Source organism: Salvelinus namaycush, chromosome 26 (assembly GCF_016432855.1).
Source record: "Salvelinus namaycush isolate Seneca chromosome 26, SaNama_1.0, whole genome shotgun sequence".
Taxonomy (NCBI): Eukaryota; Metazoa; Chordata; class Actinopteri; order Salmoniformes; family Salmonidae; genus Salvelinus; species Salvelinus namaycush.
This window is the reverse complement of record NC_052332.1, coordinates 24,243,768-24,266,729: the sequence shown is the minus strand read 5'-3', so window position 1 is coordinate 24,266,729 and position 22,962 is coordinate 24,243,768. Positions and strand designations below refer to the sequence as shown.

General features: G+C 47.3%; 1 protein-coding gene across 1 annotated transcript in view; it reads right to left on the bottom strand.

Annotated features, from left to right (window-relative positions):
• LOC120021010 (guanine nucleotide exchange factor VAV2-like) overlaps positions 1-22,962 on the bottom strand; it is a 54,754-nt gene that overhangs the window by 14,616 nt on the left and 17,176 nt on the right. Inside the window, exons 4-12 of the mRNA XM_038964670.1 lie at positions 16,932-17,037; positions 15,110-15,208; positions 13,883-13,951; positions 13,665-13,765; positions 7,975-8,074; positions 5,832-5,927; positions 3,265-3,333; positions 2,450-2,536; positions 108-193 (exon numbers count right to left, since the gene is read on the bottom strand). Coding sequence (XP_038820598.1) covers positions 108-193; positions 2,450-2,536; positions 3,265-3,333; positions 5,832-5,927; positions 7,975-8,074; positions 13,665-13,765; positions 13,883-13,951; positions 15,110-15,208; positions 16,932-17,037 — 813 coding nt within the window. The remainder of the gene's footprint in view (positions 1-107; positions 194-2,449; positions 2,537-3,264; positions 3,334-5,831; positions 5,928-7,974; positions 8,075-13,664; positions 13,766-13,882; positions 13,952-15,109; positions 15,209-16,931; positions 17,038-22,962) is intronic.

Genomic DNA, 22,962 nt, shown 5'->3' with positions numbered 1-22,962 from the left:
AACATCAGTTAGAGTTCTGAACGCATGTGTTGTCCATAAGAAAGGCTGTTAATCACATAGCACACATTCAGTAAGTCTGAATTTGATAGTGAAGCTTGACTACTCACCGGTCCTGTTTTGTTCGGTTGACTATGGAGGACACCTTGAGCTCTCCATCTATCTTTGGTCTGCCATACTCCTCCAGTTTGACCTGCTGCTTGGGTCACATATACACATGCCTGGATTAAAGCGGGAATCTGCAGTTCAAACAATTAAAAAGCGGGTACCCTGCCACTGATTTGGTAAACAGCCGATGGATGGGGCTTGACAAATGCAACCACTCTCAAATTCATAGACAAAGCTATAGATATAAGGAATGACAATCCATGATATCAAAATTATAGTTTTAACCATGTTTTGAGATTATACAGTGTTTATTTACATATACCTTGTTCACAAACAAAGGAGTAAAACAAGCGGATATTTTGGTTATGATGGGGTATGACAAATGCTCATGAAGCATCGGGAAGTTACATTCTTGAAGAATCATTGGATAGATATCATTCATTTAGGTGTCTAAAAACAGATGTAGCAATGCTGTTTTTTTCAGTGATGAATATGAGTGGTGGTACTAACAGAAGGTATGGATAAGAGCAGCACATTGTTGTCTACTTTACGCAATTGTATGAATTATTCATCTAACCTAGTGGAATCTCAATGAATACATTTTGCCATCGGCCGAGGTACTGAACTGATTTATGATATATTAAACATCAAGATGTCAAAATGGGAAATGTGAGTCATCATTTTATTCTGCTACCATAACATTATGACATTCATGACTCTTTCGCCAGTGGCTGTACAGCTCCCTGCAGGGTGTGTTGGCTACACCAATGATTTCATGTCAGTGATACAATGAGCATACGTACAGGACAGACAGACTGACAAGACAGGCAGTACATCTAAAATAGCAGCCTGTGGCTGTCTCTGAGGCTTCATCTAAAGCACATATCTAGGCCAATAAAAGCCATCTGCTGTTAGACTAAACACTGCCTTGTACGGAACATTTTAGTTTGGGATTCGTTGAGACTTAAAAAGATACTCTGCTCACACTCTGGAAGAATAAATTATTTATGAGAGACATGATAATTGCAGATGAGTGCGACAAGTGGAAGCGAGGGATGAGCAAGCAGAGAGAGGAGAGATTGAGAGAAAGAGAGACAGAGAGAGAGATAGACAGAGAGAGAGAGAGACACATTGTAAACAAACACCACTGTAAATACAACCCATATTTATGTTTATTTATTTTCCCTTTTGTACTTTAACTATCTGCACATAGGCCTCCCAAGTGGCGCAGTGGTCTACGGCACTGCAGTGCTTGAGGCATCACTACAGAAACAGGTTCGATCCCGGGCTGTGTCGCAGCCAGCCGCTACCGGAAGACCCATAAGACGGCACAATTGGCCCAGTGTCGTCCGGGTTAGGGGAAGGTTTGTTCGGCCAAGATGTCCTTGTCCCATCGCGCTCTAGCGACTCCTGTGGCAGGCCGGGCGAATGCACACTGACACGGTCGCCATTTATTCAGGGTTTCCTCCGACACATTGGTGCGGCTGGCTTCCCGGGTTATGCGAGCAGTGTGTCAAGAAGCAGTGCGGCTTGGCGGGGTCGTGTTTCGGAGGACGCATGGCTCTTGACCTTCGCCTCTCCCGAGTCCGAACGAGAGTTGTAGCGATGGGACAAGACTGTAACTACGAATTGGATATCACGAAATTGGGGAGAAGGAGTGTGTCGGGGCCAGGGGGATGGGCAATCACTCTCTGTTGCTCAATAAATATTTGACAGTAAAAACATATTTGAGAATCTCAATAAAGTGTCAAAGACTGTAACCCAAGTCATAGACTGTTCTCTCTGATTCCGCACGGAAAGTGGCACCGATGCACCAAGTCTGGAACCAACTTGACCCTGAACAGCTTCTACCCCCAAGCCATAAGACTGATCAATAGTTAGTTAAATAGTTAACCAATAGCTACCCGGACTATCTGTATTGACCCTTTTTGCACTCTTTTGACTGATCACATACGCTGCTGCTACTGTTTATTATCTGTCACTTTATTCCTAGTTATATGTACATATCTACCCAAATTACCTCGTACCCCTGCACATCAACTCGGTACTGGTACCCTGTGTATATAGCCAAGTTATCATTACTCATTGTGTATTTATTGTTACTTTTCAATTATTTCTCTATTCTTTCTCTCTGCATTGTCGGGAAGGGCCTGTAAACAAGCATTTCACTGTTAGTCTACACCTGTTGTTTATGAACCATGTGACAAATAAAATTTGACTTAAAATATGATTTGATTTAAATCGCCAACATGACAACGTACAAAGGGTCAACACTCCTTATTGATTGAAACATCAGTGCTGATTGTAGAAAATTGCTGTCGTTTACAACAATCAAGTTACTTACAAGGTTCTCGATGGAGTTCTGGAATTCACTAATCTTCTTCAAGGTCTCGTTGTCTCTCTTCACTTCATTGATGTACATAGCCAAGTCCTTCAGAGACACATCGTTTTTACACCTGAATAACATCTATTATATCCTGGCAGCTGAATTAAAGCTATAATATAATGTATAGCTATGCACACAAGCAGCCCTTTTGAATGAATAGAAAAATGTCACAATGGTTGATGATCATACCCGGAATACCCTAAAGAAAGCACGCACGCACGCACGCACGCACGCACGCACACACACACTTAACCCTAAGACTAAGACTAAAATGATACCTAACCCTAACTCCTAATCCTAAACCTAACCGTAACCCCCAACCTTAATTCCAACCTTAACCCTAATTGTAACCCTAAACCCTAAAGATTAAAATAGCATGTTTCCTCATGGGGACCCACTTGTCCGAATCTTCCTTGTTTTACTATCCTTGTGAGGACTTCTGGTACCCACAGGGATAGTTAAACAAAAACACACACACACACACACACACACACACACACACACACACACACACACACACAGACAGACAGACAGACAGACAGACAGAGAAACAGAAACAGAAACATACAAACACATATACACACAGCACAGGAGGTTGGTGGCACCTTAATTGAGGAGAAGTGGATTGTGGTAATGGCTGAAGCAGAATTAGTGGAATGGTATCAAATACATCAAACACTTGGTTTGCAGGTGTTTGATGCCATTCCATTTTCTCTGTTCCGGACATTATTATGAACCATCCTCCCCTCAGCAGCCTCCTGTGACACACACACCTGCATGGCCTCCAACGCCTCCTTGAGCTGCTGTCTATCAGGTCGGTCAATTGAATGACTCACCAGCTCCTGTAAGGGGAAGTTACATTCCATCAGTGAAGAACACAACACACACATTCACAATACACTACCACACACTCACAATACAATATCACACACACATTCACAATACACTACCACACACACTACACACACACTCACAATACACTACCACACACACTACACACACACTCACAATACACTACCACACACTCACAATACAATATCACACACACTGACAATACACTACCACACACACTACACACACACTCACAATACACTACCACACACTCTACACACACACACACACACACACATTCACAATACACTACCACACACACTCACAATACACTACCACACACTCTACACACACACACTCTACGCACTCACAATACACTACCGCACACTCTACACACACACTCACAATACACTACCACACACTCTACACACACACACTCTACGCACACACTCACAATACACTACCGCACAATCTACACACACACTCACAATACACTACCACACACTCTACACACACACACTCTAAGCACACACTCTACACACACACTCACAATATACTACCACACACTCTACACACACACACTCACAATACACAACCACACACTCTATACACACACACTCACAATACACTACCGCACACTCTACACACACACTCACAATACACTACTATGCACTCTACACAAACATTCACATATCTCAGTATGACAACACCACACCAGGGAGAGAAACAGAAAACCTCCCAGTTACACTCATATAACTCATATGAACCCTCACTAAACTCCGTCACCACAAAATATGTTTTTCTGTGTAAAAACAGTGAATACTTTATGAGAAAATCTGTGCGTCTTCTAAAAATATGGACGCTACAGCAAACAATGAGGGTTATTTAGAGCCAGTCCACATATATTCTCCCTGCCTCTCAGAGGTACTGTACTAGTGGAACATCTGTGCATATAATGCAGGGGGTCCCAACTCTGGTCCTCCAGTACCCCCAACAGCACACAGTTTTGTTGTAGCCCCAGACAAACACACCTGATTCAACTCATTGAGGGCTTGATGATTAGTTGACAAGTTGAATCAGGTGCTGTTGGGGGTACTGGAGGACCGGAGTTGGGAAATGCTAATATAGAGTATGTGATGTTATAACTGACACTTTCAGGTGGACTTTATGCATGCTTCAGCAGTTTTCTAGAGAAAGGGTAAGTGTGGGAAGATAATATGGGAGTGAGTTATACAGTACATGGTATGTGTGTGTTGGCTAGTTTAGGCTTGCTGGCCATGTCATTAAAGACAGAATGATTTGCTACAGTATAAGCTGTGTACTGCTTACACGCACACGCACACACACACACACACACACACACACACACACACACACACACACACACAGCCTGTCAGTTGAACGCCCTGGGACCACGGCATATTAATCCTTAACCACAAAGCTATGGGAAGGAGTGAAATGGGCCTGCATGTAATGTGATTAGAGCACGGCTGATTTGAACACAGTTTCTCTTCTCTGAATCTCCTGCCAGTCAGCCAGCCAGCCAGTCAGTCAGTCAGTCAGTTAGCCAGTTAGTCAGTCAGCCATTCAGCCAGTCAGCCAGCCAGCCAGTCAGTCAGTTAGCCAGTCAGCCAGTCAGTCAGCCAGCCAGTCAGCCAGTCAGTCAGTCAGTCAGTTAGCCAGTTAGTCAGTCAGCCATTCAGCCAGCCAGCCAGTCAGCCAGTCAGTCAGTCAGTCAGTCAGTCAGTCAGCCAGCCAGCCAGCCAGTCAGCCAGTCAGCCCAGTCTGAGATGAAAAACAAACCACACACTGCAGTCCCCCCATCATCACCTGCCATACGCTCCGCTCACGTCTACTCTCTTCATACCCACGTCATCAGCTAGCCCCACCTCATTCATTATTGACCTGGCCTGGTTAATTAATCATGTTTTGAATCAGGCAGCCTGGCCAGCTTGTTTTATACATGACTACTGTACTAGCATGACTACTAAGGGAGAGTTCCCGGAAACAAGGCTCCATTGGTTGTTTGTGTGGACTGGAGTGGCCACACTGTGTGTATGTTTAAACCATGTCTGTGGACATCACTGGAGGTTGGTGGCACCTTAATTGAGGAGAAGTGGATTGTGGTAATGTCTGAAGCAGAATTAGTGGAATGGTATCAAATACATCAAACACTTGGTGTGCAGGTGTTTGATGCCATTCCATTTTCTCTGTTCCGGACATTATTATGAGCCGTCCTCCCCTCAGCAGCCTCCTGTGATGGGCTTGAAGAGGACCAGGGTCGAGGGGAAATGGAGGGACACCAGGATGTACACTGAGTGGCCACATGAGATTCAGCCTTAACAAACCTAGCACACTCAACCTCTATACCAAGAAATACTCAGGATTTTCTAATTGTCTGAAAGAATGTCCTCTTTTGTGAAGAGTGATGGTGCTGAAGAATTATGTGAATGTGTCACATTATTTCCATCGACGTTAATGCCTAAGGGTTACCACAAGATGTACTTACCTTGAGAAGGAGATGGTACTTTAGTACTCTCTGCATGGGCACTACCAACAGGTCCTGGAGCTTGAACTTCCCTTCCTGCACCTTCATAGTGCACTCCTACCAAAACAACAACAGAACTTTTCACAATACATATACTACACTGAACAAAAATATAAACACAACATGCTACAATTTCAATGATTTTACTGAGTTATTGTGTTGTGTGACAAAACTGCACATTTTAGAGTGGCCTTTTATTGTCCCCAGCACGAGGTGCACCTGTTTAATGATCATGCTGTTTATTCAGCTTCTTGATATGCCTCACCTGTCAGGTGGATGGATTGTCTTGGCAAAGGAGAAATGCTCACTAACAGGGATGTAAACAAAATTTGAGAGAAATATGCTTTTTGTGTGTATGGAACATTTCTGGGATCTTTTATTTCAGCTCATGAAATATGGACCAACACTTTACATTTTGCATTTATATTTTTGTTCAGTATATAATGCATTCCTACAATGTATCAGAACATGGAACTGTGTATACCAGGGATCATCCACTAGATTCAGCCGCAGGCTGATTCTTTTCTTGAATGGGTGGTCAGGGGGCCGGAACACAATACAAACATTTCTATACCGCAAATTGACCGCAAGAAGATAATATTTTTGCTCAGAAAACTTGGGGCGTCAAATAAAATTGTGCATTCCAACAACAGTACCAACAGCTGTGTGTCCCTAGCCCCTACCACTTAGACAACAACTACACCAAGCCATTCAGACTGATACGGACATTCCTCCACTGTATAAGAAAGAAAAACACATTCCTCCCTCTCTCTGAATAATAGCCATAACAACGTCCTTGCTACTGAAAAGATAAACAACGAGCCATACAGCTGCATTATAATGCATTGAGTCAGACCATGAGCCATCGTAACCCAGTAGATACTGAATGCTTTCCTCTGCTCTACAGAAAGAGACGTTCATTGTTCACTGGGATTATCAGGCCTGATGTCTCTCTCTCTCCTGAGGGGATAACTCTGATTCTAATCCACTTTAAAAGCCACATTGTTGTCAGTGTGTGTGTGTGTGTGTATGTGTATGTGGGCGTGTGTGTGTGTGTGTGTGTGTGTGTGTGTGTGTGTGTGTGTGTGTGTGTGTGTGTGTGTGTGTGTGTGTGTGTGTGTGTGTGTGTGTGTAAGCGTGCATGTGTGAGTGCTTGCATGTGTGTGTCTATGTGTGTGTGGGTGTGTGCGTGCGTGCATGTATTTGTGTCTGTGTGTGTGCGCATGCATGTGTGTGTGTGAATGCTCCGAGAGTGAGGCTGAGCAGGGAGAATCAATTCCAAAGCCCTCCTTCTATATGTCAGATAACAGGGTGATAATATCTCCATTATGTCAACAGCTCCCAGACCCAATATCAGGCTTTCCCCCTATCCTACACCCTAATCTAATGTACCCTAATCCCCCACTTCACCACAGAGCTAGCCTTCTATCACTAGTAACTACCCTTCTCCTATTGTCACTTCTGATTTTGGTTTTGTTTCGTTTTTCTACAGAGAAGTTACTAGTTGAAGTTTTCTGTGTCCTCTCTCGGACACTCTCAAAGCCTTCCAGTGGCCTTTGGTTTTATTTCCAGACAGTCAGCTGCAATCAGCCGTGGTAAGGATGTATTAGTGTGGTTAGGGCTGACCGGGAGGTACTTGTCCCTCAGTGACAGAGGGGAGTTAGTACAGTACTGTGCTGTAGATCTCTGCGTGAGTTTCACTGTGTTAGGAGGACATCCCCAGGCCTCAGGGCCGGACCTAGGGACCTGTCTTCTACTGACACTAGTTGGGAACTGGGTCAGAGATAAAAACTCGGAATTGTGCAACCCAGCAGCATGGCTGGGCCGGCAGTGGGCCATGATTTGATCCAGCAGGGGATTCCAGGTTTATCAGATCTTGCAGGACACTGCTGTTTGTCCTATTACAGTATAGTAGCTTTAGATGGAAGCCAAACTATCATTGTAAAATGGAATGATTCAAAACACCAAGGCTGGTTTTGAAGCAACTTTGCTCCAATGTTAGGCAGATATCAGCTGGGTGGTGATGGTGGGTGATGGTGATTGTATATGGTGGGTGATGGTGATGGAGGGTGATGGTATATGTGTGTGTGTGTGGTTAGTGTACCTCTACTTTCATCTTGACATCCTCCCGCGTGGTGATGAGCTCATCCAGTGTCTTCTGAGCGGTCTCCATGTGGCTGCAGTACTGGCCGTAGATCAGCAACCTGCACACAACATTACATCACCACCATTATTCTCACTCTTACGGTTTTATTACAAGCATATACTGTATTCTATTGTAGGGTTCCTGCAAAGGGTACACAATATCAACACAGTTCATCATAGACCAATATGCTTTGGACTCTAAGGACCAGTTTATTAGCACATTGGGCCTTTCCCACTAAGGAGGAGTAAGCCATGCTAACAGAGTCAGATATCAAATAATTACTACAGTATTAAACAATTCAGTGGGTGACCCATTTGCCACCATAGGGGGCAGATGTAAAATGCATATATTAATAGGAAAGTAATACATGAAGTGTAAAGCCAGGGCAATATTTTGAAGAATACACGAGTCTACCCAGTAAGTCATAATTATAGTTTAATTATTGTACACTAATGAAAGATAGTGATTCTAATATATTGCTTAGAAGAGTTCTCTTAGGCAGAAAGTGTGTTCATTTGGGCCAGTGAGGATATGAAGGGCACGTTCATTAGATGGCATAATGGGCACCTGACACAGATCGCTTCATCCAGGAACGAGTCCAAAGTCATCTTGCCTAGAGGATGGCACCGTGCGTGGCACAGATTTCTCTCTCTCCTTTTTCAAAGTAGGGCATTGGCATGACGGGCAGCGCCAAACCCCTCTGACGCTTTTGACAGTCTCTCTCTTAATTTGGAGCGGAGCAGAGCTGCCATTTTTAAGGTCTAATCATGTCTCTGACAGATCCTTGACGGTGACAAGAGCACTGCTACAGAGAGTTGGGAGACGTCTCCCATATTTTAAAACAACGGTGGATATCTTCTTCTTTCAATTCAACTACTACAGAACTTCACTAAACCTTTTAACTTAATCCTCAACTTACAGCATAAGCCACTAATAGAGTGCTTTGACAATAGGAACTACCCTACCCACTTCCTTCCCCAAGCCTCTTACAGAAACAAACTGCCTAACTCAGCACCTGCAGATTGCACAAACCCCCTTACAATGCCTACTAACTTATCCAACCTCTCCGTATCGCTTTCAACAATCACAAAATAACTAGATCCCCATGAGTAGGGATGAGTCATCCAGTGTCTGACTATCTGGCCGGCTCTCTCCATCCCTAAACCCCAGTAATGACTGGATGGTTGGAACTCAGGCCAAGCAACGTAGCTATGGCCACCCACTGTGAGGCTCTCTGCCTGGGCCTGGGTCAGAGACAGCGAGGCCTGGGGCTAACAAGGGCATGATTAGGGCCTGATCCACAACCAGGGAGACAGCTCCTCTCCTCTCATGAAGATTAATGGGGGCCTTGGTCAATAATGAGACAGCAGCCAGGCAGAGGCAGTTAGATTCAGCATCCTGAGGGTCCGGGGACAGGTGTCAGCCACACCCTCTAATGACACGTGTCACAGACCTAATTGAACATGAAGGTCTTATTTTACGAGGCCATTTCAGGAGTGTGATGTTGAAGGTAGAGGGACTGGTGGGGAAAGTGATATTGTGATGAGAGTGTGAGACAATGGATTACGGGTACATTAGACACACACTGAGACTAGACACAAGGTTTTGAATCCTTTTGGATATAAGAAGAATAAGACAGACAGACAGACAGACAGACAGACAGACAGACAGACAGACATAAAGAAAGAAAGAAAGACAGAAAGCAGGGGGGCGAGGGAGAAAGATATAGAGAAAACAGGAGGAGACAGATGAAAAACCTGCACAAGAGAGGAAGAGCTCAGCTGGTCGGGGGTTAGGCAACGTTCACAGCAGGGTTTCCTGTAGCCTGTGTAGTGTGTCTGGGACAGTGCCTCTGTGCCTGAGGGCCCACTTTCTGGAGCTCCTCCACCACCACTAAAAACACCCCAAAACCAGGCAGGAGAGGCGGCGAACATAGGCCATCCTAACAGAGATATTTGTCCCCTGCTCAGTGACAGGCCTCAACATGGGACACAGGGCCTGCTCTGACAATGACACAGCAGAGAGGACATGTCACAGTGCTAATGCTAATACTTACAGACCCCTCTAATAACAGGCTTTCTTGTTGCTCCAGTTCTAAAGGAGAGTCAGTGTCTTTGTTCTCCCAGATACAGGCAGTGGAACAAAGGGGATGATTACACACACACACAAACATACTGTTTGCACACACACAGATGACTGCACACACACACACAAAGCCATGTACACACACAGACATAATTAGCCCCTGAGACACTGACAGGCACAGCCTCTCCTGATGTCTGGACACATCTCACTGGGAGACATGTGCAGTTAAGATCCCTTAGAAACCAACAGGTACTACTTCACTTTTCTCTTTCCCTTTAAATTTCTATGTTTCATTCCTTTGCTCTAGGAGTGATTGAGTGAGTGAGTGACTCAGTCTCACGCTCTCTCTCTCTCACGCTCTCTCTCTCGCTCTCTCTCTCTCTCTCTCTCGTAGAGCAAAGGAATGAAACAGACATTTAAAGGGGGCCTTGGTCAATAGTAGGCATTGTAACGTGGTTTATGAATCTGTGCAATTCAACTCTTAAGCTAACCCTAAAACGTCACGTTAAGAGTAGAGAAACTGATCCAAGAGTGGTAAGGATAACTCACAGGACGGACTGGTAAAACAATATGAGCCACCACTGTATAAAGCAGACCTCAACACCACAGAAACACCATGGACTGTACAGACGATTGCTCATGAACACATTCCCTTCATTACATCTCTCTCATATAAACTAATGCATAATTGGACGGAAATGAATGTAATGAGGGTTCTGTTAACCAAACAATGTTCTAATGGCCATACAGACTGGATGATGATGATTCTATTTTAGACAGTCGACTACAGGACGGCTTCTGCCAGGCCCTCAAAGAGCTTGACGTGTCATGGGGAAAAGGTGTTGAAGTGAAGCGGGAAAAGTCCTGATTCACTTGGCCTCTGTTGCCTGCCAGTCTCAGGGGTAGCAGCGCCTGTCAAGACGTGTCCTAGACTAAATGTCCTACTGCGATGTGACAACGGCAAGAACCAAACAGTCTAGGGTTGTATTCATATGGCCATAGTTCAGTACAGTTCCAACTGCCTAAAGTACTAGATAGGGACAAGAGAGAGGGAGTGAAGGCGGAAGATGGACGGTAAACGTGTTGTGGAAACCACCCCTAAACGCCACAGTCACTTTAGACTGAGGTCTCCCGTGGGAGAGAGGGACATGTTCCTCAGTCAGTGCAGTGTAAATTCCCTCTTTAAATTCCTCCTCTCTCTCATCCGGTCAGTAATATCGCCCCTGCTGCAGCTACACAGTCTCTCATTATGGGAACGCCATCATGCACATTATTTCAGAGAAAATACAATTTGGAGTTACTGCTCTCCCCACCTCTGTAGGGAGTCTGCAGTGGCATTGGGATACAGTGTCAGGCTGGCGAGGAAATCTCCCAGCAAACCAGAAGTGACAGGCTGCAGAGAGAGGTAATAATATTGTCTGACACGAAGCATTGGGACCTCCTCACCTCCACTGAACAAATCCAGCACACAGCAAATGGAGGGGAACGCTGGCGGCGCCCTCTGGTGAAACACTTCTCTGTTTGCCTCTAAGTACATATTACAGTGTTATCAGGGGTGCGGAATACTCCGGAAATGAGTTTGGGGTTTGGGAAAAGTGGCAAGACGCCAATGTAAGGTATGGGAAACCAACATGGGGAACACTTAAAAAAGTAGTCTGCCTTCCTCTAAACAGTACATTAAGCCCGTCACCAAGCCTTAGCACCTTTTAGAAAAGCTGCCATTAGCTGCAGTGCTGTGGAGAACATTGACATTTTCATCATTCACTGGGCGCAGCAATGACAACTTGAAAAGCTTTTTATTCATTTCTCAAAGAGAAAGGACAAATCTGGCCTATTGTTGCAAAGGTCACTGGGACTTAGAAGCGGAGATAACAACATTAATTAAACGAAGCCGGGTCCTTAGAACCAATCGACAAGGGGCTTTTATGAGAATAGATCCATCTGAGTGGTGCCAAATCCCTGGTTCTCCAGGCTCTGTTACCGGGTAGAGAGCCAGCCACTCATAGTGAAACAACAGGAGTTTGTCTGTCAATCATCTTCTGAATACCAAAGGCAGCTGACGCACGGCTCAGCACAGCACTGTGTAAATCAAATTAATCATTTACCCAAAAAACTCTCTTGTTCCACATTCAGTAGAATGTCACAGAAGGTAAATATTAACATTTCCTGTCATTGACATCTTTCAATGGTCTGGTGATGGGAGGGCGGGAGGAAAGAGCTGTTTAGCCTGTTGCTAAACAGCATCAGCTCCTGCTTATGGCCCACGGTCTAGTTATGGGCCACCGCTTGGTCTGCCAGCTGATGCTACTTAAGGCCAGGCTTCCACATTACTATGCTGTGTAGGAAGTTCAACCTACAAGTCACAACTCTAATCCTACACAGCATAGTAATGTGGAAGCCTGGCCTTAAGTAGCATCAGCTGGCCCATAACTAGACCGTGGGCCATAACTAGGAGCTGTGTAGTGACCTAAAAGTGTAGTATTTCAGTAATGTATTAGTGAAGAGCCCACATCACAGGCCTGGTTTAGCATAGCGTGAGAGAGTTGAGCTCTACGGACAGCTCAATCAGATCAGCAAGATGGGGAGGAGGAGTTTGTGTTTGGGGAGGTAGTGAGGGGGGAGATTGGGATAGAGAGTGTCGTTGCCGTCACGCTAGCTCTGTTGTGATGCAGCTCTCCAAGCTCCCCGAGCAGCCTTGCAATGAGATAATTACCTACACAATCTGACAAACTGAAACTATACAAATCCACTGATGTCTGTTTGGGATGGGAGGACGGCGGCAAGCATACAGTACATCGCCCTTACCAGGTGTTTACTGTAATCAGATCACCATCCACAGTGTACACACAAACATGCTCATTCACACAGGCACACACACACACACACACACACACACACACACACACACACACACACACACACACACACACACACACACACACACACACACACACACACATACTTTCCGAGGTTTGGCTCCAGCTCCATGTGAATGTCCCAGAATAAGTCTGGATCAGGACTAACATTCCTGGAGGGCTGTCATGGCTACATCCTGTCATTACCAGAGCCATTATTACAATTACCTAGTGAGCAGCGCAGCGGGAATCACAACAGCACTCCACCATTTGCATGCAAATCATCATCCACAGTACTGTACTGCAGCTGGAGTGTTCTAGAGCTCCGACTGCCTCCTCTTCTATCCACTGTGTTTCATGAACATAGTAGAAGACAGGAATCCATGTCAACAGTATACACACCCTACACAGAACGCAGAACATGTAGAGGCTGCTATCCTCCTAACTAGGTTATTTTCTTTATTACAGTGTTACAGACCCAGTCAGCTATTTGCTTACATGCGTTTTAAATTAATTGACTTATTCTGTTGAAACTAATCCCATTTAGCCGGTCTTATCAGGAAATCGTGCATCTAAATCCAACTGCATGCACAAAGGGCAGCACAGGGAATACTGATCACACGCACGCACGCACACACACACACACACACACACACACACACACACACACACACACACACACACACACACCTCCTTGAGGTTACTAACCTTTCCTTGAAGTCTATGAAGATCTTCCCCAGACCGTTGCCTCCGCTCACCATGTTGAGGTCGATGGCCCTCAGCAGAGCAGAGTGGATCTTAATCACATCCTGTATGGATCCAGCACAACCACACTTAGCATGGTGGCACACTTCTTAGCACAACCTCTACCATCAACACTGACACAAGGATCACTCTCATCATCACCATCACCAGCGTGTACTCACCTCCAGATTTACAAAGATGGCCCCCATGTCTTGTGGACTTAGAACTTGCTTCAGGGGAATCATATAATTCTGTACAATACCAAAACAGCAGTAGTGAAATTAAAATACACAGGTAATTTGATTTGTTGCTGAGAATTTTCCTGCACCGCAGGAAATGCAGATTATCTTTATGATTTACATAAATAAACTGGAAAATGCACTCTAACACACGGTTACATTAACAGTATTGCACTTTTCATGTAGCCTACTTTCGGCCAGCTAATAGCCTAACCACCGATCAATCAACATTATGGACTAAACGTTCAATTATTTTACGGTGACAATATCGGTCAAATGAAGATCCTCCATCTCTACAGTAGAGTTGTGCTTGACTCAAGCCGTTGATATTGTAGATACATCAGTGGTCGTGTAAAGGTGTGAATAAAACACCGGTTCAATTCAATGGCATGCGCTAGGCACCAAGGAAAATACATCTCAAAACAGACTTCACTAGAACGTGGTACTTCTCGGTGTTGCTAGCCTAATCCCTCTCTCAGACACAAGGACGTGTGCGAGCCGTCCGTTTAGAGTGCCCATGACATGCTGTGAATGCCGAGCACTGATTGTGTTTGCTAAACCGATGTTAACTGGCGCACACGTTCCCTGTTGTTTGACTAACGTCATTGTATGCTTGTCACATTACATCATCTTAATGATAACAAATAGATCTATTAAAATGCAATGAAGAGATGACAGCTTTATTAACCCCAACTCAATCAAGCCCAAACAAGTCCTCTGATTATAAGAAAGTGATTCTGGTTTAATTGGCTCAGCAAACACAAACACACCTTTAGTCTAATGGAACCAGTGGATATTATTGACAAGAATATATTTCTCATCATGGAGAAGCTGCTGTTTATCCTCTGATCTAAACATCATGTACAACCTTGGGAGAACTGTGTGTGTGTGTGTGTGTGTGTGTGTGTATGTGTGTGGGCGCGAGTGTATATCCATAGAGCCCTGGGGATCGGTCTCTTCCCATGGGACCGTGCCAATAATAAGCCCATCGACCTGCTCCACTGACATTTGTCCTCTCCAATGAACCTGCCAATAGCTGACATTTCCACACCGCTCCCTGCCTGTGTCAGACGTGACAAAACATACCTACTCTAGCAGAAAGCTACAACCAACACTGCCAGCCACCCACCGCACACACACAACTTCTCCCCACCTCCGTCCCTCACCCACCTTCTCAATGTCCTCCAGCGTCTTGTAGTACTTGGCCTCAGTCTCCTGGATCTCCACTAAGCAGCAGTTTCTCTTGTCGTCTTCTGTCATGCCCATTTTCTGTGGAGGTAATTAACGGCAGGAGAACTGATGCTGGGCTGTCATTTTGTCATTGTATGACACGTCACTGACAATGTAGTTCATGTGGCTAATTGTCTAATGATGGGTCTCAAATGCATGGGGCTGCTATTTAGTCATGCTCTGACAAGGTCTTTATTGCAAATCATATTGTACTGTACACATCCTGTATACACTGTTTACCAGTCTATACAATGTACACTACTCATCATCCAAATGGACTTCAACATCTGCCGAATGAATGAGGTAACAAGGACACACGAAGGACGCAATGTATTTCCCCTTTGAGTTTCAGCTGCCCAATAGGGAGTTGTGACTGTAAACAGAACAGAGCCCGCCACCCCCAGAGGCCCCGCAGGACTGCATCCAAACCCCTCAATGGGAATTTGATGGGCATTTTTTATGAAATGATCCCAATTCTCCCTCCTCACTGCACTCCTACATGATCCAATAGAATATGATACTTCTGATGAACTGTAATTGCTGGGACCAGGTTGTGTAATGCGAGCCGATTGTCCGTGTTGTGGGAAAGCGGTGACATAAACACTGGAGCCGGGGCTTTGTATGAGTTGACTGCTGGCTGGCCAAGTGCTAATGAACATCTGTGTATGTAGCTCTGTATCAGGGGAACATCTGGGGCCAGCCACAGAGCAGAGGAGAGCAGAGACAACCCGGGGAGCGTGGAACGGCCAAGGCAAACGCAGCCGCCCGCCACATCCAGACTTATTTAGCCACGCAAACAGGCCCGCCATTACGGAGAGGAGGAGAACGAGTACAGGGAAAACAAACAGAGGAACACAGAGCATTACTCATAGGGTCTACGGTTTGTGGGGGCTTCTCATGAGGCCAACGGCTGGGGGGTAGCAGGGAGAGGAGTGGGAGGCTGGCTAGCCTAACAGCATCAGATCAGTGAATCACCACGCAATGCAACACTGAGAGACAGTTGAAAAATATAAATAAAAAACATCTGTGAATAATAATACGAACGTGCAAAAATCTCTGACATCATCTCTGTCTCAATTGTCTGTCAACAGTCATGGTTGTTGTGTTGAGAGGAGTATTCATTCTATTGTGTCATCTGGAACCGGGCTGAATGTTAATTAGCAGTTCTGATAATACAATAGGGGGATAATCAAGTCAAACCACAGCCAATTAGAGACTCCCAGGCCCAGATCCAGCTGGGTAATAGAAAACAACCACCCAACCAGGGAGCACCGCTACAGAGCTGCCATAGGAACTGATGACAGCAGCGTTTTATTGAGAGGCTGTATCGGGGTTTTGATCTGGCATGTGGCGGCTTTTGATGATGTCACACAGAGAGACTGTCATGTTGTTGACGGTGATATGTTGACGTCACGGTGAGTCACACACACATAGGGGCAGATAGGGTTTCCCTTGACCTGTGCTGTACTGTAGGTCATTGATCTGAGGGGAAGGGGGTTGTGGGACACGTCAGTCTCAGACAGACTGTTGGATAGAGCCGGATGACAGATCGGTGAGGCAGGGCACTTACCTGCATGTATCTGATCTGCAGCGTCAGGAAGGGAAAACACAGCAGATGAGCAGGGCAGAACACACACCGACAGATAGATAGCATCATAAGTCAGAGAGGTCACACACACACACACAGACAGACACACCCATGCACACGGATAAAGAGACACGCAGAGAATGACATAAACACAAGCCAACACAAAGCTCTCACCATGGGTTGTCGTACTTCCACCTTGATGATGTCCTCGTAGATGTCATCTCCATCATCCTCACAGGGAACACAGTCGTAGATGTCATCCTCCCCCACGTCATGCTCACTGGGGAACACACACACACACACACAGTCAGTTATCCAATTTCAATTTCCTTTGAAAGGGTAGGCACTTAACACTGAAGGTTAACCACAACACTGAAATCAGATTTGGCACTTGACACTTAGTTGAGTGCTAAAGTAACTGTTGGTTCCCATTAGCCATCATCAGCAGTGCTGAGGAGTCAGGCAGTCAGGCCACAGTGGTGGTCTATGTCTGTTTCAACAACACTTCACACTGAGGACTCTTCACAACTACTCCACAAACATGCCTCTCTACCTTACCAAGCCCCTTACTATCCGACGTTGAGGGTTGGCCCAGTAGATAACAATGAGGTGAGATCCCATTAAGGGCTGAAACAGTACAGATCATGGCCAACAACCGAAAAGCATGAGTTGAAAAGCATTTCTGTACATTAACTATGTGGGGGAGTTGTGTGCATTAACTATGGGGGGAGTTGTGTGCATTAACTATGGGGAGTAGTTGTGTTAATTAACTATGGGGGGTAGTTGTGTGCATTAACTATGGGGGGAGTTGTGTGCATTAACTATGGGGGGAGTTGTGTGCATTAACTATGGGGAGTAGTTGTGTTAATTAACTATGGGGGAGATGTGTTCATTAACTATGGGGGGAGTTGTGTTCATTAACTGTGGAGGGGGGAGTTGTGTTCATTAACTATGGGGGGTGGGTTGTGTGTATTAACTATGGGGGGCTGAGTTGTGTGTATTAACTATGGGGGGGAGTTGTGTTCATTAACTATGGGGGGGTGAGATGTGTGCATTAACTGTGAGGGGAGTTGTGTTCATTAACTATGGGGGGGTTGTGGGCATTAAATATGGGGGGGAATTGTGTTCATTAACTATGGGGGGAAGTTGTGTGCATTAACTATGGGGGGAGTTGTGTGCATTAACTATGGGGGGAGTTGTGTGCATTAACTATGGGGGGAGTTGTGTGCATTAACTATGGGGGGAGTTGTGTGCATTAACTATGGGGGGAGTTGTGTTCATTAACTATGGGGGGAGTTGTGTGCATTAACAATGGGGGGAGTTGTGTTCATTAATTATGGGGGGAGGGGGTGCATTAACTATGGGGGGGAGGTGTGTGCATTACCTATGGGGGGGAGTTGTTTTCATTAACTATGGGGGGGAGTTGTGTTCATTAACTATGGGGGGGAGTTGTGTTCATTAACTATGGGGGGGGGGGGGGGGGTTGTGGGCATTAACTACGGAAGGAAGAGTTGTGGGCATTAACTACGGGAGGGGGAGTTGTGGGCATTAACTACGGGGGGGAGTTGTGGGCATTAACTACGGGTGGGGGAGTTGTGGGCATTAACTACGGGTGGGGGAGTTGTGGACATTAACTACGGGGGGCAGTTGTGGGCATTAACTACGGGGGGGGGGGGGAGTTGTGGGCATTAACTACGGGGGGGGGGGAGTTGTGGGCATTAACTACGGGGGGCAGTTGTGGGCATTAACTACGGGGGGGAGTTGTGGGCATTAACTACAGGGGGGGAGTTGTGGGCATTAACTACGGGGGGAGTTGTGGACATTAACTACAGGGGGGGAGTTGTGGACATTAACTACGGGAAGGGGAGTTGTGGACATTAACTACGGGTGGGGGAGTTGTGGGCATTAACTGCGGGGGGGAGTTGTGGGCATTAACTACGGGGGGGAGTTGTGGGCATTAACTACAGGGGGGGAGTTGTGGACATTAACTACAGGGGGGAGTTGTGGGCATTAACTACGGGAGGGGGAGATGTGGGCATTAACTACGGGCGGGGGAGTTGTGGGCATTAACTACGGGCGGGGGAGTTGTGGGCATTAACTACGGGTGGGGGAGTTGTGGACATTAACTACGGGTGGGGGAGTTGTGGACATTAACTACAGGGGGGAGTTGTGGGCATTAACTACGGGGGGGAGTTGTGGGCATTAACTACAGGTGGGAGTTGTGGACATTAACTACAGGGGGGAGTTGTGGGCATTAACTACGGGGGGCAGTTGTGGGCATTAACTACAGGGGGGAGTTGTGGACATTAACTACGGGGGGGAGTTGTGGGCATTAACTACAGGGGGGAGTTGTGGACATTAACTACAGGGGGGAGTAGTGGGCATTAACTACAGGGGGGAGTTGTGGGCATTAACTACGGGGGACAGTTGTGGGCATTAACTACAGGGGGGAGTTGTGGGCATTAACTACGGGGGGGAGTTGTGGGCATTAACTACGAGGGGGAGTTGTGGACATTAACTACGGGGGGGAGTTGTGGGCATTAACTACGGGGGGAGTTGTGGGCATTAACTACAGGGGGGAGTTGTGGACATTAACTACGGGGGGAGTTGTGGGCATTAACTACGGGGGGGGGGGGGGGGAGTTGTGGGCATTAACTACGGGGGGAGTTGTGGGCATTAACTACGGGGGGAGTTGTGGACATTAACTACAGGGGGGGAGTTGTGGACATTAACTACGGGAAGGGGAGTTGTGGACATTAACTACGGGAAGGGGAGTTGTGGACATTAACTACGGGAAGGGGAGTTGTGGACATTAACTACGGGTGGGGGAGTTGTGGGCATTAACTACGGGAGGTCGGGGGGGCAGTTGTGTTCATTAATTATGGGGGGGGAGGTGTGTACATTAACTATGGGGGGGGGAGTTGTGTTCATTAACTATGGGGGGGAGTTGTGTTCATTAACTATGGGGGGGAGGTGTGGGCATTAACTACGGGAGGGGGAGTTGTGGGCATTAACTACGGGAGGGGGAGTTGTGGGCATTAACTACGGGTGGGGGAGTTGTGGGCATTAACTACGGGGGGGAGATGTGGGCATTAACTACGGGTGGGGGAGTTGTGGGCATTAACTACGGGGGGGAGTTGTGGACATTAACTACGGGGGGGAGTTGTGGGCATTAACTACAGGGGGGGAGTTGTGGACATTAACTACAGGGGGGGAGTTGTGGACATTAACTACAGGGGGGGAGTTGTGGACATTAACTACGGGAAGGGGAGTTGTGGACATTAACTACGGGTGGGGGAGTTGTGGGCATTAACTGCGGGGGGGAGTTGTGGGCATTAACTACGGGGGGGAGTTGTGGGCATTAACTACAGGGGGGGAGTTGTGGACATTAACTACAGGGGGGAGTTGTGGGCATTAACTACGGGAGGGGGAGATGTGGGCATTAACTACGGGCGGGGGAGTTGTGGGCATTAACTACGGGCGGGGGAGTTGTGGGCATTAACTACGGGTGGGGGAGTTGTGGACATTAACTACGGGTGGGGGAGTTGTGGACATTAACTACGGGTGGGGGAGTTGTGGGCATTAACTACGGGGGGGAGTTGTGGGCATTAACTACAGGTGGGAGTTGTGGACATTAACTACAGGGGGGAGTTGTGGGCATTAACTACGGGGGGCAGTTGTGGGCATTAACTACAGGGGGGAGTTGTGGACATTAACTACGGGGGGGAGTTGCGGGCATTAACTACAGGGGGGAGTTGTGGACATTAACTACAGGGGGGAGTAGTGGGCATTAACTACAGGGGGGAGTTGTGGGCATTAACTACGGGGGACAGTTGTGGGCATTAACTACAGGGGGGAGTTGTGGGCATTAACTACGGGGGGGAGTTGTGGGCATTAACTACGGGGGGGAGTTGTGGACATTAACTACAGGGGGGAGTTGTGGGCATTAACTACGGGAGGGGGAGATGTGGGCATTAACTACGGGCGGGGGAGTTGTGGGCATTAACTACGGGTGGGGGAGTTGTGGACATTAACTACGGGGGGCAGTTGTGGGCATTAACTACGGGGGGGAGTTGTGGGCATTAACTACGGGGGGGAGTTGTGGGCATTAACTACAGGGGGGAGTTGTGGACATTAACTACGGGGGGAGTTGTGGACATTAACAACGGGGGGGAGTTGTGGGCATTAACTACGGGGGGGGGGGGGGAGTTGTGGGCATTAACTATGGGGGGAGTTGTGGGCATTAACTACGGGGGGAGTTGTGGGCATTAACTACGGGGGGAGTTGTGGACATTAACTACAGGGGGGGAGTTGTGGACATTAACTACGGGAAGGGGAGTTGTGGACATTAACTACGGGAAGGGGAGTTGTGGACATTAACTACGGGTGGGGGAGTTGTGGGCATTAACTACGGGAGGTCGGGGGGGCAGTTGTGTTCATTAATTATGGGGGGGGAGGTGTGTACATTAACTATGGGGGGGGGAGTTGTGTTCATTAACTATGGGGGGGAGTTGTGTTCATTAACTATGGGGGGGAGGTGTGGGCATTAACTACGGGAGGGGGAGTTGTGGGCATTAACTACGGGAGGGGGAGTTGTGGGCATTAACTACGGGTGGGGGAGTTGTGGGCATTAACTACGGGGGGAGATGTGGGCATTAACTACGGGTGGGGGAGTTGTGGGCATTAACTACGGGGGGGAGTTGTGGGCATTAACTACGGGTGGGGGAGTTGTGGACATTAACTACGGGGGGCAGTTGCGGGCATTAACTACGGGGGGGAGTTGTGGGCATTAACTACGGGGGGAGTTGTGGGCATTAACTACAGGTGGGGGAGTTGTGGGCATTAACTATGGGGGGAGTTGTGTTCATTAACTATGGGGGGAGTTGTGGGCATTAACTACGGGGGGGAGTTGTGGGCATTAACTACGGGGGGGAGTTGTGGGCATTAACTACGGGGGGGAGTTGTGGGCATTAACTACGGGGGGAGTTGTGGACATTAACTACGGGGGGGGGGGGAGTTGTGGACATTAACTACGGGGGGCAGTTGTGGGCATTAACTACGGGTGGGGGAGTTGTGGACATTAACTACGGGGGGCAGTTGTGGGCATTAACTACGGGGGGGAGTTGTGGGCATTAACTACGGGGGGAGTTGTGGGCATTAACTACGGGGGGGAGTTGTGGACATTAACTACGGGGGGAGTTGTGGGCATTAACTACGGGGGGGGAGTTGTGGGCATTAACTACGGGGGGGGGAGTTGTGGGCATTAACTACGGGGGGGAGTTGTGGGCATTAACTACGGGGGGGAGTTGTGGGCATTAACTACAGGGGGGGAGTTGTGGGCATTAACTACGGGGGGGAGTTGTGGGCATTAACTACGGGGGGAGTTGTGTTCATTAACTATGGGGGGAGTTGTGGGCATTAACTACGGGGGGGAGTTGTGGGCATTAACTACGGGGGGGAGTTGTGGGCATTAACTACGGGGGGGAGTTGTGGGCATTAACTACGGGGGGAGTTGTGGGCATTAACTACGGGGGGGAGTTGTGGGCATTAACTACAGGGGGGGAGTTGTGGGCATTAACTACGGGGGGGAGTTGTGGACATTAACTACGGGAAGGGGAGTTGTGGGCATTAACTACGGGAGGGGGAGTTGTGGGCATTAACTATGGGGGGGGAGTTGTGTGCATTAACTATGGGGGGGGGAGTTGTGGGCATTAACTATGGGGGGGGGGAGTTGTGGGCATTAACTACGGGAGGGGGAGTTGTGGGCATTAACTACGGGAGGGGGAGTTGTGGGCATTAACTACGGGAGGGGGAGTTGTGGCATTAACTATGGGGGGGGGGGGGAGTTGTGTGCATTAACTATGGGGGGGGGGGGTTGTGTGCATTAACTACGGGAGGGGGAGTTGTGGGCATTAACTATGGGGGGGGGGGGGGGTTGTGTGCATTAACTATGGGGGGGGGAGTTGTGTGCATTAACTATGGGGGAGATGTGTTCATTAACTATGTGGGGGAGTTGTGTGCATTAACTATGGGGTGAGCTGTGTACATTAACTATGGGGGAGATGTGTTCATTAACTATGGCGGGGGGGGGGGGGGTTATGTTCATGTGTAAGTGCCATTTAGCAGACAGTCTTATCCAAGAAACCTACAGTCATTCATACATTTTACATATGTGTGGTTTCGGGAATCAAACCCATTACACTGG